The sequence below is a fragment of the Lepidochelys kempii genome, chromosome 24 (genome assembly GCF_965140265.1).
Source record: "Lepidochelys kempii isolate rLepKem1 chromosome 24, rLepKem1.hap2, whole genome shotgun sequence".
In the NCBI taxonomy this organism is placed as follows: Eukaryota; Metazoa; Chordata; order Testudines; family Cheloniidae; genus Lepidochelys; species Lepidochelys kempii.
This window is the reverse complement of record NC_133279.1, coordinates 12,860,697-12,875,441: the sequence shown is the minus strand read 5'-3', so window position 1 is coordinate 12,875,441 and position 14,745 is coordinate 12,860,697. Positions and strand designations below refer to the sequence as shown.

The window sequence follows — 14,745 nt, the reverse complement described above, 5'->3', positions numbered from 1 at the left end:
CAGCCACACAACGCTGCACTTTGAGCTGAAAGGAGTCTCCCCTAGCTGCAGCAGCGGGTATTTTATCCTCTGCCAGGGTGAGAGGACAGCTCCCAGGCAGGACACAGGGGCTGGTGCACCAAGGACAGCCCCGCCCCCGAGGATGGGAGCCCCCACCCAGAACACGCTTGGCTTGTGCAGAGCCCACAAAGCCCCCTTGTATGGTGGCAGAGTGCCTCCCCCTTCAACCGGGTCAGCCCCCCACCCCATCCCTCACCTGTGGTAGGGCTGTGCACGATGGTCTGGTTCTCCTCCTGCCCCACCAGCGGGTCTGGCTCCTTCTGGTTCGGCTGGGGCCGGCACTCCAGGATTCGGCACTTGTACCAGCAGCGCCTCCGGGCATCTACGGTGCTCCAATACAGCCGAGTGCACCTGGCAGGAGAGGGCACCGCCCAGAGCCACCTGAGCTCTGGGACAGCACAAGCCAGAGACTCCACCCCCGCCCCAAGCCCAGCCACAGGTATCTGGCTAAAGCACCTCCCCGAAAGGTGGCTGGCCCAAGTCACTGCACCGTGCCCTGGCCACTCCCTCCACTGGTTGCCCCTATCCCGCCTGGTGCGGCCAGTGAGTTGCAATGAACCTGCCAGGGAACCGTCCCACGGGCTGGACGCCTGCGGCCAGACGGGTCTCGACATTGGCTCGGCACCATATGCGTCCTTGCCACCTTTCCCTTGTGCTGATAGTTCAACCCTCCCTGGCTGCTCCGGCATGGCCCCAGCCGCCCACTTAGCCCCCCGAAGAGGGGCATGGGGGGCTGGAAATTGGGGTGGGGTACACAGGCAGCCCCAGGGCGGGGGAGGGTTGGGGATGGGGTCATCCCTGTAGTGCACACACTGCAGGGCAGGGAGCCAGGGAAGCCCCGCGCCGGGGGCCAGATACTCACTGGTAGCCGACAGGGAAGAGGCATCCCTCGCACTCCGACAGGTCCGTCAGCAGCCCCAGACTGTCTATCTTGATGGAACCTACAATAGGAGATGAGGTGAGGACATCCGCACGCACCTACGGCCAGATGAGAGCTGGCACCCCGTGGAGGGGGAGGCCAAATGCCCCATTCCCTGCCCGCCTCTTCCCCAGTCAGCCAGTCCTCCGCTCTGGGGCCGGATGAGAGCTGGCGCCCCCTAGAAGGAAGAAGCCCCCCCGCACTCACCGATCATCATGTTGACTGTGTCGGGTTCGAGGCCAACCATGAATTTCCTCTTGAAGCTGATGCCCTCGAAGTCCACGTAGACCCGGCGCAGCACATCGAACCCGTCCTCGGTGACGATCTCCTGGAGCGGGTGGGGGTATGGGTCAGCAGCTGGGCAGTACCCCCTTGCCTGGAAGCACTTTAGCGGGGACCCCCCGCAAGGGCCAGCCTGGCCATAGGGACCCCGCAAACACACCATGGGGCCCTAGCCCTCAATCTCCAGGGGAGTAGCACCCCACAGCCCAACCCGCCCGGCTCGCAGCCCCCGCCCCCCGGCAGGTGCATCCGGCACGGCCCCTCACCGTCCCATCCAGCAGGTCCGTGTGCTTCTGGCAGAAAACCTTCTTGTCCTCCTGGAAGGTGCAGCGGCGCAGGCGGGCGCACATGAAGTGGTAATTGCTGAGACAGGCCGACAGGCAGCAGCCCACTGTGGCGCCGGTACGCTGGCAGTGCTCGCAGCGCTGGGGGCACAGCGGGGGTAAGGGGGCAGCGCTCGCAGCCTGGCCTGCGCCAGTGCAGAGGGCAAACAGCCGGCCTCAGGCGCCCCCCCACCACACCCCGGCCTCAGCCTGCCCCCGCACTGGCCAACAGCTGCCCCGCCCCCACAGGGGGAGACAGGCCCCACCCCCGGCCCTCAGCCCTGCCCCCCACCAGGAGACAGGCCCCACCCCCGAAGGCTTCAGCCCCACCCACCCCAACCCCCCAGTGGCAGACAGGCCCCACCACCCACCTCAATGGGAGAGCAGCAGCCCTTGCCCCAAATGCAGACACACCTGCTCCCCTTCAGCCTTACCCCACCAGCACCTCAGCCTCGCCCCCTCACTCAGCCGAGGCCGACCCCCCGCCTGCAGGGACCTGCCCCCTCACCATCTGGCGCCCCCGCACCACGGCAGCATGCACGTTCTTCAGGGACCCATCGTTCTCCTCAAAGACCTCGGCCGACCAGATGGCGCAGTTGACGTGGGTCCATTCATTCTGGCCGATGTACAGGAGCCGCCCTGCGTCCTGGGGAGGGGTGGAGAGCGAAGGGGACAGGGTCAGCATCACCAGCCAGAGGGGGAGCAAAGGGCAAAAAACTCCAGCAGTGACCTGGGACAGAACCAGGAGTCCCAGCTCCTAGCCCCCTCTGCTGTAACCTTTAGCCCCCACTTCCCCCACCCTGAGCAGGGGACGGAACCACACTCCATGCTCCCCTGGATCCCCAGCGGCCCAAGGCCATGCGTTTGGGGGTTGATGACTCACCCAAGCCCTGGTGCAGCCTTGGGGTGGGCCAGGCCTTACCTTGGACGGGGCGTCCCCATACTGAAGGCACAGGGCGCACTGACGCTTGTCCTCAGCACCGCTGCCCAGCCCCTGCTTCGACAGCGCCACCTCCTGGCCCTTCCCACCTGCCAGGAGAGAGGGTGAGAGCTGCTGGGGGCAGAGACCCGATGGTGGTGATGGGGTGGGGGCGTAGGAGAGAGGCCTTAATGCACATGGAGAGTGACCACCAGCTTCCTTCCCCCATCACCCCTACCAACTCAGCAGCTGGCCCAACTTCCAGCCCCCATTCTCCCAGTCTAACCCACCAGACCTCACTCCCCTCCCAGAGCCAGGGACAGAACCCAAGAGTCCTCTCCCCCAACCACTCGCCCACCCCTGCCCTAACCACTAGACCCCACTTCCCTCCCAGAGCCCGGGAGAACACAGTTCTGGCTCCCAGCTCCCATCCCCCTACTCTAACCCATCAGACCGCACTCCCCTCCCAGAGCAAGGGACAGAACCCAGGAGTCCTGGCTCCCAGCCCCCCTGTACTCACAGGTGCCCACGGTTCCGGGTGCCAACTGGCCATTCTCTGTGGCGCTGGGCTCCTCGGGCCGGCGCCACTGCGCATACATGTGGTCGGAGGAGGGGGGCAGCACAGCGTCAGGCAGCATGCCACTGTGGGGGGGGGGGGCAGAGTAACAGCGTGAGGGCAAGGGAGCCGGGGCCCTGGGAGTCACCCCAAGCCCTCCCTGAACCCCCCAGTGTCCCTGTTGCCAGTCCCCCCCACCTCCCAGTACTCACTTGGGGAGGCAGCTGCACCGCTGCCAGCGCTTGGCGTCCTGGGCGTTGAACCAGCTGAACGAGCGCGCCATGAGCTGCAGGAGAGAGCCAAGTGGTGGGGGCTGCACCGGGGAACGCTTGCCACATCCACAGGGCCCCCCAGCCACCCCGCCCACCGCTGCTGCCCCCCAGCCACCGCCACGGGGGCCCAGCATCCGCCCCCAACCAGACCCACAGTGGGCCCAGCTGACCAGAATCCTGTCTCGCCCCCCATGTGCAGCGCCCCCCCGAGTGCCCTGGCACGCACACCATGCTTGCCCCTCGTGCTCCCTGCGATACCTCAATGTAGAGCGCCTTGGCAGAGGGACCGCCCTGCTCCTCCTCGAGGCCCTCATGCTCCTCCAGGTGCCGCAACAGGATGCCCACCACGTCCTCGCTGAACCCGTGCTGGGGGGAGAGCGACCGTGGGGGCAGAGCCTAACCACTACCCCGCCCTGCCCACCACCCCCTCTGAGCCCCCCTGCACTGCTCTGTCCCCCACCTCCCTTGCCCATCCTTCATGCTCCATCCGTGCCCTGCACGGCCCGCGGCCCCCTCACCACGGAGCTGTAGTGGCCCTGTTCGAAGAGCTTGCTGATAGTGCGCAGGTTGCAGGGTCGCCGGTGCACCTTCACGCCGTCATCCGGGCAGCACTGCAGGGAAATGGGGGTCAGCACCCAGGAAAACCACAGGTCGCTGGTGGGGAGGGGTCTGCTCTCCCCAGAGTCTGCACCCTGCCCCCGTCTGTGTTCCACTGTCCCAGACCAGGGTCCATCCCCCCCGCAGGCAGGGACTCATCCACCTGGCATGGGCCTTGTGCGCCTTGCAGCCAGAAACGCCCCCACAATCAGCTCCCAGCCAGCTGCCAGGAGGGGGGGGCACCAGACAGTGTCACTGCAACAACATGGACTAACGGGGGCTAGGAGCCAGGACACCTAGGTTCTACCCACAGCTGAGAGGAATAAGGGGACTCATGGATTCCAGGGGGCGCTGGGAGCCAGGGGGCTGAGGTCTCTCCCAGCTGGGAGTGCTGTGGGAACTAGTGGGTTAGAGCGCAGGGAGAGGCCGAGAGCCAGGGGGCGGGGGCTCTCCTGGCTCCGGGGCGCAGGGCCGTACCTGGGGGCACTACAGCAGGGGCTGGGAGCCAGGGGGCGGGGTCTCTCCTGGCTCCGGGGCGCAGGGCCGTACCTGGGCGCACTGCAGCAGGGGCTCAGCATGCTGGGAGGCCAGCATTCCCTGCAGCACGTTACGCAGCCCCTTGCGCAGCTCCGAGGTGAGGACATCCCGCCACTTGGCCCGGTCGCTGCCAGAGCAGGGCCGGCAGTTGTAGACCACGCTCTCTGGCAGGCTGGACAAGATCTCGTAGTCCTCGTCTGGGGAGAGAGCATAGCAGCTCAGGCAGCCCCAGCCCCATGCAGCCAGGGGCAGGGGGTGCATGGGCCAACCATGGCCAGTAAAGCAGGGCCAGGGCTAAGATGGCAGCCCAAGGCAAAAGGGGTGTGCTGCAGATACTGAGGGGACACACTAGGGGGTGCTGTGCCAAAGGGGTCATGGCTCTCCCCAACCAGCAGGGCCAGCCCTGAAGCCCCAGGGCAGCGCTTGAGGGCACTGTGGGGGTTCTGTGCTGCAGGTGGGCATGGCTCTCCCCAGCTGGCAAGACCAGCACCGAAGCCCCAGGGCAGCACTAGGGGGCACTGTGCTGCAGGGGGCAGGGCTCTCCCCAGCTGGCAGGGCCAGCCCTGACACCCAGCGCAGCTCACTGGACAAGCCCGCAGACTGACCTGAGAGCCCCTCACATTTGGCATGAACCCAGTGCTCGCACTTGGCGCATTGCATCATCTTGCTCTCGTAGTCGTTGTCCTCGTAGCAGTGAGAGCAGATGGGGCAGTAGTTACCTGGGGGGCAGAGGGGTTAGTGCTGCACATGGGGCTGGCACCCCCAGAGGGAACAGGCCCCATTCCCCATCCCGAGCCAGTCCCCTGCCCTGGGGCCAGATGGGAGCCTGTGTCCCCTAGAGGGGAAAAGGCCCATGCACCATTCCTTGCTGCCCTTATCCAGCCAGCCCCCAACCCTGGGGCCGGATGGGAGCTGGCGTCCCCTAAAGGAGAAAGGCCCCGCATCCCATTCCCCACCCCCCTGAGCCAGCCAGTCCTCCACCCTGGGGCTGGATGGGAGCCTGCATCCCATAGAGGAGAAAGGCCCTGCGCCCCATTCCCCACCACACACACCTTTGTCATAGAGCAGGGAGCAGGGGGGGCAGAAGCTGTAATCATGGGACCACTCTGTGTCCCAGTTCTTCCCTGGGGCAGCCCCACAGCTCTTGCAGCGGATGCAGGCAGAGCAGATCTGGGGAGCCAACAAGAGCGTTAGTGTGGGAGAAACGCCCCCCCTCACAACACCTCAACCCTGCCGATCCCAGGATAGACCCTGCCCCCTTCCTCCCCATCCTGGCACGGCCCTGCCCCTGTGCTCACCCAGCCCCTCTTCTTGCGAATGGGCTTGCTGGGGTAGTTGGGGCCCAGGCAGGCCGGGTGGTAGCAGTTGCGGCAGCGCTCGCACTCCAGCAGGGGCTGTGACAGGGCAGAAAGGAGAAGGCAGGCATGAGACACGGATGGAGACCCCCTGCCCCACCCCGAGATGGCGAGGGCTGAGATGCAGCTGCCTCAGGGTGAGGCCAAAGGCTGATCACCCAGGGCCCCCTCACCTGGCACTGAGGAGGAGGGGCTGGCAGGGGGTGGAGGTTGTCGGGCCCCTCTGGAGGCTGGCAGGTTGCCACCCCCTCCCTCAGGTGTCCCACCACTCCCTGCCACCCGTCAGGTGTGCCCAGTGGCTGCACTGGGGGTGGGGAGGCTGGTCCACTCTCGGGTGGGGCAGGTCACCCAGGGCCCCTCGCCCGGCACCCTCTGGGGTCGGGTGAGTAGCTGGTCACCCAGGGACCCCCTACCTGGCATTAAGACACAGCCCGGCTGGGAATTCCCAGCTGCTTGGCATTACCAGGTTTGGGCAGGAATGAAAGCCGAGCCCCAGTCACGCTGCCCACGTGGGTGATTTTGGGGAGCAGAACGGAATCACCCGAGGGGGACTAACGGGCCGGACACTGGGGTTCACACCTGGCTTTTGGCGGCAAAGAACTGTACAGAACCCAGAGGAGTCAGGAGGTGGGTGTACAGCGCAGGGGGAGGACAGACCTCAACGCTAGGCATTGGGGCCAGCCCCGACTGCCAGGGAGAGCCCCCCACCCGCGCTCCCTGCAGCACAGCGCCCCCTAGTGCCGTGCTAGGGCACAGGCTAACGCTGCCTGGCGGGAAGGGCCCCGACCTCCTGCCAGGGCACCTACCTTGGAGACCTTGTTCTTGCGCCCACACACGTGGCAGAACTTGCAGCGGCGACAGCACCAGTTCGCTTCCTGCTCCCGCTGCGGCTGCTCGTCCTCCTCCAGGCAGAACACGTGGAAGGGGTCGCAGCAAACCTGGCAGAACACCAGCTGGGGAGGGGACGGGCCGATGAGATGGCTCCGCCCAGAGCCAGGAGGGAACCCTGGAGTCCTGGCTCCCAGCCCCCCGAGCTGGGAGAGAACCTGATCTCTGGGTTCCCAGCCCTCCCCACAACCACTAGACACCCCCCACCTCCAGAGCAGAAGGGGAACCCCAGTGTCTGGGCTCCCAGCACCCCCTGCCCCCAGAGCGGGGGGAGAACCCCAGCATCCGGGCCCCACGCTCTCACCTCATGGAAGCCCTTGCTGGCGCAGAGCAGACACACGAGCTGGGCTGTGACAGGTCCAGAGGTCAGGATGCTGAGCCCCCCCATCAGCCACACGTTCTCCAAGTCACAGTCTTCCTGCAAGAGATGGTGCCCACCCCACAGCTATGAGCCTCTCGCCCTGCCCACAGACGGCTTGCTGGGACCCTGGAGACAGACATGGGCTGGGGCCGCAGCCAGGGACACAGAGCCATGCCACCCTCTGTTCCCACCCACCCCACAGGATCCTAAGTGGGCAGGCCAGAGGGGACCCTCACACCGTGGGGCACAGGCTGGAGATTCCTCAGTGGTGCCTCCCAGCTCAAAGGGAAGCATGGGGACCAGCCTCCCCACCCCCAGTGCAGCCACTGGGCACACCTGACGGGTGGCAGGGAGTGGTGGGACACCTGAGGGAGGGGGTGGCAACCTGCCAGCCTCCAGAGGGGCCCGACAACCTCCACCCCCTGCCAGCCCCTCCTCCAGCCCTGCCTGGTGGGGGGGGGGGCTCCAGCACCAGAAAGGGGCTTAATTCCTTTGCCCCACCACCTGTGTGGGACTGAGCTGCCCTGTGTCCTCAGCACCTCAAGGGGAGGGGGCTGGAGGCTCGCGCTGAGATGTGGAGCCAGTGCTGACACCCCTCCCACAGCAGGGCCGAGTTGGGTGTGGATTCTGCCCAACACTGGGGACCAGAGAGCGCTGCCCCCTCACCTTGAAGTCAACACGCAGACGGTGGACCCCGTCAGTGGATTTCTGCTTCCCGTTCCAGCCATTGGGGAAGGAAGGGAACGAGCCAGAGGAGAGTGTGTCCTGGGGGGAGAAGGAGGTCAGTGGGAGGGAAGGCAGGGGACCTCCACCCTCTAAGGGGCATCAGCTCCCATCTGGCTCCAGGGCAGGAGACTGGCTGGCTCATGGGGGTAGGGAAGGGACACATGGCCTTTCCACTCTGGACGGTGCGGGCTCTGATCCAGCCACAAAGCAGGAGAATGGCTGGCTCAGAGGGCAGAAAACAGGACACGGGTCCTGGAACCAGCCAGTGAGAGCTGTGCCAGTCATGTGGAGGCCTGGATGGAACAAGGTGGGGTTCCCCATCCTGGCAGACCCCTGCCTGCCCACCCATGATGGTGTTCGCACTGGAATCCCTGGGCCCCATGCAGGCTCCTCTCCCTCTGCTCTGGGCCTGGGTCCTTCCAGTGCTGGAGCATAGGTGCATCACACCCCATACACTGCTCACTCCATGCCTGGGGCCACCTCACCTTCTCCAGCCTCCTTCTCGCCTTGAGCTGCACGACGGGCTGCAGCGGCGTCCTCCGCGGCCGGCTCTGCTCCTCTGCCTCCATGGGGAGCAGGTCTGGAGGGGCAGAGAGACTGTTAGAGGGCCAGCAGCCCCAGCCCACCTGCTGGCACGGCAACATCCCAGGCCCTGACCCCTCTGCACCCCAGGTACCCAATACACAGGTGGGGGAGACAGCCCAGGGAAGCCAGCAACCTGTCACGGGGAGAGGGGAGCCGGCCGCCACGCAGTGGGGGGCGGGTGGGAGCCAGCTCAGGCGCAGGGGGGACGGAGGTCCCAGCAGAGCGGCTCACCCGAGTCACGGGAGGGCTTCCTACGGGGCGTGGTGGAGCCAGGCCGGGGCTCAGCATCCGAGTCATCCGTGGACTCGAAGATGTCGTAGGAGGGTCTCTGCTTGACGCAGCGCCGGGCCGACTTGCGCTGCAGCAGGGCCTCCTGCTCTGCTGTCTCTGTCGCCCCCAGCATCAGCTCCCAGGGCGCTGGGAACTCCTCCTGTGAGTCCTCCGAGTCCCGCGCCACCACCGGCTTCACCACCGTGCGACCTGTGGGCGGCCGAGAGTCACTGAAACACGGGGCCCATGGCACTGCTGGCCCCATCACTGTGTGACCTGCAGGCGCCAGCCCCATCGCAGGGTAGCCAAGAGATAGCCCCCACCATCCCCACAACCACACAAACCACAGGGGGCAACCAAAACACACAGACAGCCCCAGGTGCCATGGGAGCAGCTCAGAGACACAGACGGGTCCTACAGCCCCACCACCAGGCAACCTGCCAAGAGACACTGATACACAGCAATGCAGCAGCTGCCCCCCAGCCCGGCTCCTCTCAGTAGGTCGCAGACCCATCCGCCCCACTAAGCGCCACATACGCAGTGGCCTCCTGAACTGTCCCACTATGGCTTCTCGCAGCACCCACCTCCAGTCAACACAACCCACCAGCTCATGCCTGCCCCCCATGCTCCAGATCCACCCCCCACATGGGACCAGGCACCCAAGTGAACACGGCATGCTGGGCTGGGGCCAGAGATCACACCCCACCCCACTGTGCTCTGCACACCCCCCACCCCAAACAGACCCAGATGCTGTAGGGATGGGCCCTGCCCCAGGGGCCTGTGATCTGCAGACAGAGCACAGAGGGGGCAGGGGCCCCACAGGGGGGAGGAGGGAGAGAAGGGGCAGGATAGAATGCAGGAGTCCTGGCTCCCAGCCTAGTGCTGGAGCAAGTCTGGTTCCGTGAATAGCTTCCTCCCCTCCCCCATCCCATTGACACACACCCCAGGGCTCCCCTCCTGCCCCCCACACACCCAGCACCACAGACTCCACCCCACCCATTCCATCTCTCCCCCCAGCCACATATGGCTCACGACCCCACACACACACCCCTCCCCCACATACATGCAGCACCCCCCCCATTCCACTCCCCCTCCCCAAGGGGCTGGGACCTTTCCCCCACACACAGGCCTTGAGCCTTCCCAGTGGCAGCAGCACAGAGCAGCCTGTGTGCCCCCCAGCTCAGGCCCCCGCCACAGCCTCCTCCTGCCCCACCATGCTGGCTGCAGAGCAGGGCCGGCTCTGGGTGAGCTGGGGGCAGGGAGCGGAGGACAAAGGACAGGGTGGTGGGGCTAGGCCAGTTTCCCTCCTCAGCCACAGAGCAGGTGAGGAGGGCTGGCCTACCCACAGCAGGAGGAGCTGGTGCAGCATCCACAGACCCTGCCCGAGCTTGGGGGCTGCCTCCTCCCCTGGCAGGCCAGGTGTCTCAAAGATGCAGCAGGCCCCTCCAATCTAAGCAGGCAAAGGGGGGGTCCCAGCAGCACTGAGGAAAATATCCGGCTCTCCTCCAGTGCCCCCATCCATAGATCTCAAAAGCACCCCACACAGTGGGGAAACTGAGGCACAGGGCGATGACAACTTACTCGCTCACCCAGCAAGCAGAGCTGGGAACAGAGCAGAGGTCTCCTGCGTCCCAGCCCAGGGCTGTATCCGCTAGGCTGCGCTGCTTCCCCAAGCTCAGCAATCCCTGGCCTCAGAGCAAACACCCACTGGCGAGTTTCACCCTGGGCAGTTTCCCGGCCATTTCCCAGCTCAGCAGCTATGCCATGGTGAAGACACGCAGCCCTGCTGGGCCCAGCAGTGCCACAGGGACTCATCCCTTGGCCAGGGCGCCCGGGGCCTTTCCCCCACAAGGATTGTGTGGGACATGTGGACAGGTTAACCCTAACCCTTACTGGCCACTCATGTGCCATCCTTGCCAGCAAGCTCTCTCACAACCTTAAGGAAGGTGCATCAACTTCTACACTACGTTAACTCTGAACCTTAATAACAATATGTGTCAACCTTGCTGTGTTCACTCTGAAACCTAACAACTCCATTATAAATGAACAACACTAGACTGGCAACCTCGGGTTGTGTTAACCCTGATCCTCAACTACTACCCCACAATTGTTGTTGTGTTAACTCTGAACTCTAATGAGATGCCACTGCAGCCCTTGCTACTTACAACCTCTGAGCGTTTCCCGGACAGGATCGGGGAATGGAGCTAGCCAGGGAGGTTAGACGTATGCAGAGCAGGGGGGTGTCCCTCCTGAGGGGGACTGGGTCCTCTCTGTGAAACACATGAAGAGGACACTGGCGAACTAGCAAGGAGGCAGCAAGTGAGAGCTGTGACTCCATTCCAACCCCACCTTGCACCAACATCCACCGAACCCAGGAGTTCTGCAAGGACAGCTTCTAGATTCACACCGTGGCCCGCAGCCAGAAGAGGGCATACAGGCTGCTCCCCCAATGCCCCTGGCTCCAGCAGTCAGACAGGAACACCCCAGATATTTTCAAAAAGGGTTGCTATGGGCCAGGGGAGGGACACTGTGGCGAAGGCAATGGGGGGGGGGGGGGGTCACTCAGTAGGGGGAGCTCTCCCCTAAGCCACTGATGGCCCCAGTGCCGCACTAGGGGCTGCTGTGCTGCAGGGAGCACGGGCAGGGCTGGCCCAATTTCCCAGGGCGATGCTGGGCTACAGGGGACAGGATGGGGAGCTCTGAAGGTCCCTGGAACATGCAGCTCAGAGCCTCAGAGGACTGGGTGAGCAGGACCCAGCTGAGGGTGCCCTCCAGGCTCTGCCATGGCGGTTTTGCTGTAGTAGGATGGGGTATGGGCCCCAGATGAGAGTGGGCAGGAAGAGAAAGCACTCCACCACCCGCCCACCCCCACTGCCTGCAGCGCTCAGTGTACAAACCCAGCGTGTGCGGGGGTCTGCAGCACACAGGAAGCCCCAGGACATCTAAAGGTTACTCAGCAAGACACTGGCAGAGCCAGGGAGAGAACCCAGGAGTCCTGGCTCCCAGCCCAGGCCCCTGCCAGGCTGCAGCAGCACTGGCTTTACCTTTCTTGGAGAGCCGCTCCATCTTGCGTGCCTCGATTTTATCGCACTTGCGGTACCTGCCAGGGCAGAGAGCCGGTCAGAGTGAGGGGGCCACAGGCGCGGGATCGCAGAAGGGGGCAGCAACACGCATGGGTATGTGTGTGTTGTGTCCATCACATGTGATGCGAAGGGGAGCTAGCAGGAGGGTGAGTGCATTCACACAGTGCTTTAAGGGGAGCTGGAGGGGTCGGGGGAAATAATACAGGGAGCTCCGGCAAAGTGACATGACTTGCCTTAAGCCACACAGGGGCACAGTCAGGGGGAAAGCATAGGAGTCCTGGCCCCCAACTCCCCACTCTAACCACCATGCCTCACTCCCTGCCCAGAGCCAGCCTGGCAGTCGGGCGCCCGGCCCCCTGCCCCGGGGACACTCACACACAGCACTGTTTCTTGGTGTTGGGTCCCCCGAACTTGGGCTTGTCCAGGCAGTTGACGCAGGCCCCGCAGTCCTGCAGCTTCAGGCAGCCCTTGCACTTGCCACAGCGTGTCATGCGGTTCTTCTTGCCTGAGTGATGGTGGTGGGGGACGGGGCGGCGCACAGGGGGCGGGGCCTTCACCGCCACTGGCTCCACCTTCCCCCGTCGTGCTCGCCCGCCCTCGCTCTCTGAGGCGGAGGAGGTCTCTGTGGGGGAGATGGCAGCGGGGTTACCATGGGGTGCCCCTGGGCCCACCATGTGAGGCATGGGGCCGCCTGCAGGACAGCACCCCGTAGCACAGTCCCCCCCCCCCACAAGCCCTCTCACCCTGCCCCTGCAGCACATCACCCCCTGCCAAGCCACCTCATAGCGCAGCCCCCCACCCCACTGCCATCCCTGCAGCACAGCAGCCCCCTCCAAACCCTCCCACACGGCACCCTGCTGAGCCACCCTATAGTGCAGTCCCCCACACCCCACCCCACCCCTAAATGCAGCCCAGCACTCCCTGGCGTCACCCCAAAGCCAGCACCGATGGTGATGGAAGAGTCACCCACAGGGACAGCCCTGCATGGAGGCACCGCCCTGAGTGGGCACCATCTCCATACTCACCCTCGGCGGCCGGCGAGGCAGCGATCTCCTCCCGCTCGCGCAGGGGCAGGGCACTCAGGCGGGGCATGTCCTCGGGCACCATGGCACGCGACTGGCCCAGCGCCACTGCCGCATGCCGGCACACATGCTTGATCCGGGGGCCCTGCACTGGGGACTCCTGGCCCTGTGGAGATATCACAGCAGGTTGGGTACCAGAGGCAGAGATGCTGTCCTGCAGGAAGTGCCACGAGGCCAAGAGGCTGCCTCGCTCCCCAACCACTGGGAGGGGGTGTGCGGAGCAGGGCTGGAGAAGATATATCCTCCCCCCACCACTGTGTTCCTCCTTGTCCCCCATCACCTCTGCACAAAGCCCCCCACCCCACACACAGTGGCAACGATCCAGCTCCCAGCCCAGCATACCAATTTCTTGATCTCGTTCCTGTCCACGCTGGCCAGGTCTGGCACAGCCTCCCCTGGTGCAGCCTCTGCATTCTCCTCCGATTTGACGCTGGGTGATGGCTGCAGGCGGGACACAGACAGACACAGCTGTGACAGCACAACCAGAGCTACGGGGACAGACCCCTTTCCCTCTCTGGCTCTGGGACATTGGTGGGCTTGGTTAAGGCATCAGGTACCCAGCACTGCAGGGTTCTCTCCCTGGCTCTGGGAAAGGAGTGGGGTCTAGTGAGTTAAAGAGGGGGCTAAGAGCCAGGATTCCTAGAGCCATGGATAGAACCCAGGAGTCCTGGCTCCCAGGTCCACCTTCATGCTCTAATAGATGCCACTCCCCTTCCAGAGCTGGGGACAGAACCCGGGAGTCCTGGCTCCCAGCCCTGCCCTTCTCTAACCACGCATCTCCACTCCCCCTCCCAGAGCTGGGGAGAAAAAGACAGTTACTAACCTTCCCTTATCTGTTGTTCGAGTGCTTCCTCATGCCCATGCCATTATGGGTGTGTGCACGTCGTTTGCACCGTCGCTGGAAGACTTTCCCCTAGCGGTTTCCGTGGGCTTGGCTCTGGTGCCCCCTGGAGCAGCACCTCCATGGCACGGTAGATAGGCACCAGCCACCTCCTCAGTTCCTTCTTGCCAGCAACTCCAACAGAGGGGCAGGTGGGCAGGTTGTGGGATGGACGTGAGCAACGCATCCTGAAGAACAGGGGTTACGGAAAGGTTAGTAACCGTCTCTTCTTCTTGGAGCGCTTGCACATGGCCAGCCCAATGTAGGGGACTCCCACACAATCCATCAATGGGGGGGGGGTCAGAGTTCCTGTGAGACTGAATGAAGGAGCACTGCCCCAAAGACTGCATTGTTCCTTGCCTGCTGGGTAAGGGATAAGTGCCCATGAATGTGTGGCTAGAGGACCAGGTATCTACAAACAGAGCATGAGCCACGAACGCTGCTGGTGAGGCCTGTGACCGTGTGAAGTGCGCTGTTAAGCATGGGGGAGCCATCTTTGCCAGGCCATAGCATGTGCAGATGCAGGACATTATACAGAAGGAGGTCCTCCACAACAAGACCATGCTGCCTTTCATCCTTTCTGCAACAGCAACGAATAACTGGGTGGACTTTCAAAAGGGTTTGGTCCTTTCTATGTAAAAGGCCAGAGCACGTCTAACGTCCAGAGAGTGCAGCCTCTGTTCGTGTCTATTAGCATGAGGTTCAAGACAGAAGATTGGAAGATGTCCTGACTATTGTGGAAATGGGAGACCACTTTCAGAAGGAAGGACATGTGATGACACACACAGACTTTGTCTCAGCCATGAAGTTGCCAAGCGGTCAGATGCAGGGACTGCATGCGGCCACGGCCCTGGGAGATCAGAACTGGCCACACTGGGAGACCAACTGGGGCATCTATTGAGAGGTCCAGCAAGATTCTGAACCAATGCTGGCGCGGCCATGCTGGTGCTAGGAGAATCATGTGGGGTTTGTCCCTTTTGACCCTGAGGAGCACTTTGCAGATGAGGGTGTGGGAGGAAAGGAGTAGAAGGAACCGGCCTCCCCATGACA

The 14,745-nt window shown here is 64.0% G+C and overlaps 1 protein-coding gene across 1 annotated transcript in view; it reads right to left on the bottom strand.

The window, feature by feature from the left end:
* The window catches only part of KMT2B (lysine methyltransferase 2B), a 34,722-nt gene that overhangs the window by 6,346 nt on the left and 13,631 nt on the right, over positions 1-14,745 (bottom strand). Inside the window, exons 4-26 of the mRNA XM_073323398.1 lie at positions 13,158-13,256; positions 12,759-12,921; positions 12,109-12,355; positions 11,695-11,750; positions 8,612-8,860; positions 8,281-8,375; positions 7,736-7,834; positions 7,013-7,126; positions 6,627-6,773; positions 5,764-5,859; positions 5,518-5,635; positions 5,071-5,184; positions 4,478-4,662; positions 3,850-3,942; positions 3,590-3,697; positions 3,272-3,345; positions 3,024-3,145; positions 2,507-2,613; positions 2,093-2,230; positions 1,528-1,686; positions 1,187-1,307; positions 923-1,001; positions 257-411 (exon numbers count right to left, since the gene is read on the bottom strand). Coding sequence (XP_073179499.1) covers positions 257-411; positions 923-1,001; positions 1,187-1,307; positions 1,528-1,686; positions 2,093-2,230; positions 2,507-2,613; positions 3,024-3,145; positions 3,272-3,345; positions 3,590-3,697; positions 3,850-3,942; positions 4,478-4,662; positions 5,071-5,184; positions 5,518-5,635; positions 5,764-5,859; positions 6,627-6,773; positions 7,013-7,126; positions 7,736-7,834; positions 8,281-8,375; positions 8,612-8,860; positions 11,695-11,750; positions 12,109-12,355; positions 12,759-12,921; positions 13,158-13,256 — 2,938 coding nt within the window. The remainder of the gene's footprint in view (positions 1-256; positions 412-922; positions 1,002-1,186; positions 1,308-1,527; positions 1,687-2,092; positions 2,231-2,506; positions 2,614-3,023; positions 3,146-3,271; positions 3,346-3,589; positions 3,698-3,849; positions 3,943-4,477; positions 4,663-5,070; positions 5,185-5,517; positions 5,636-5,763; positions 5,860-6,626; positions 6,774-7,012; positions 7,127-7,735; positions 7,835-8,280; positions 8,376-8,611; positions 8,861-11,694; positions 11,751-12,108; positions 12,356-12,758; positions 12,922-13,157; positions 13,257-14,745) is intronic.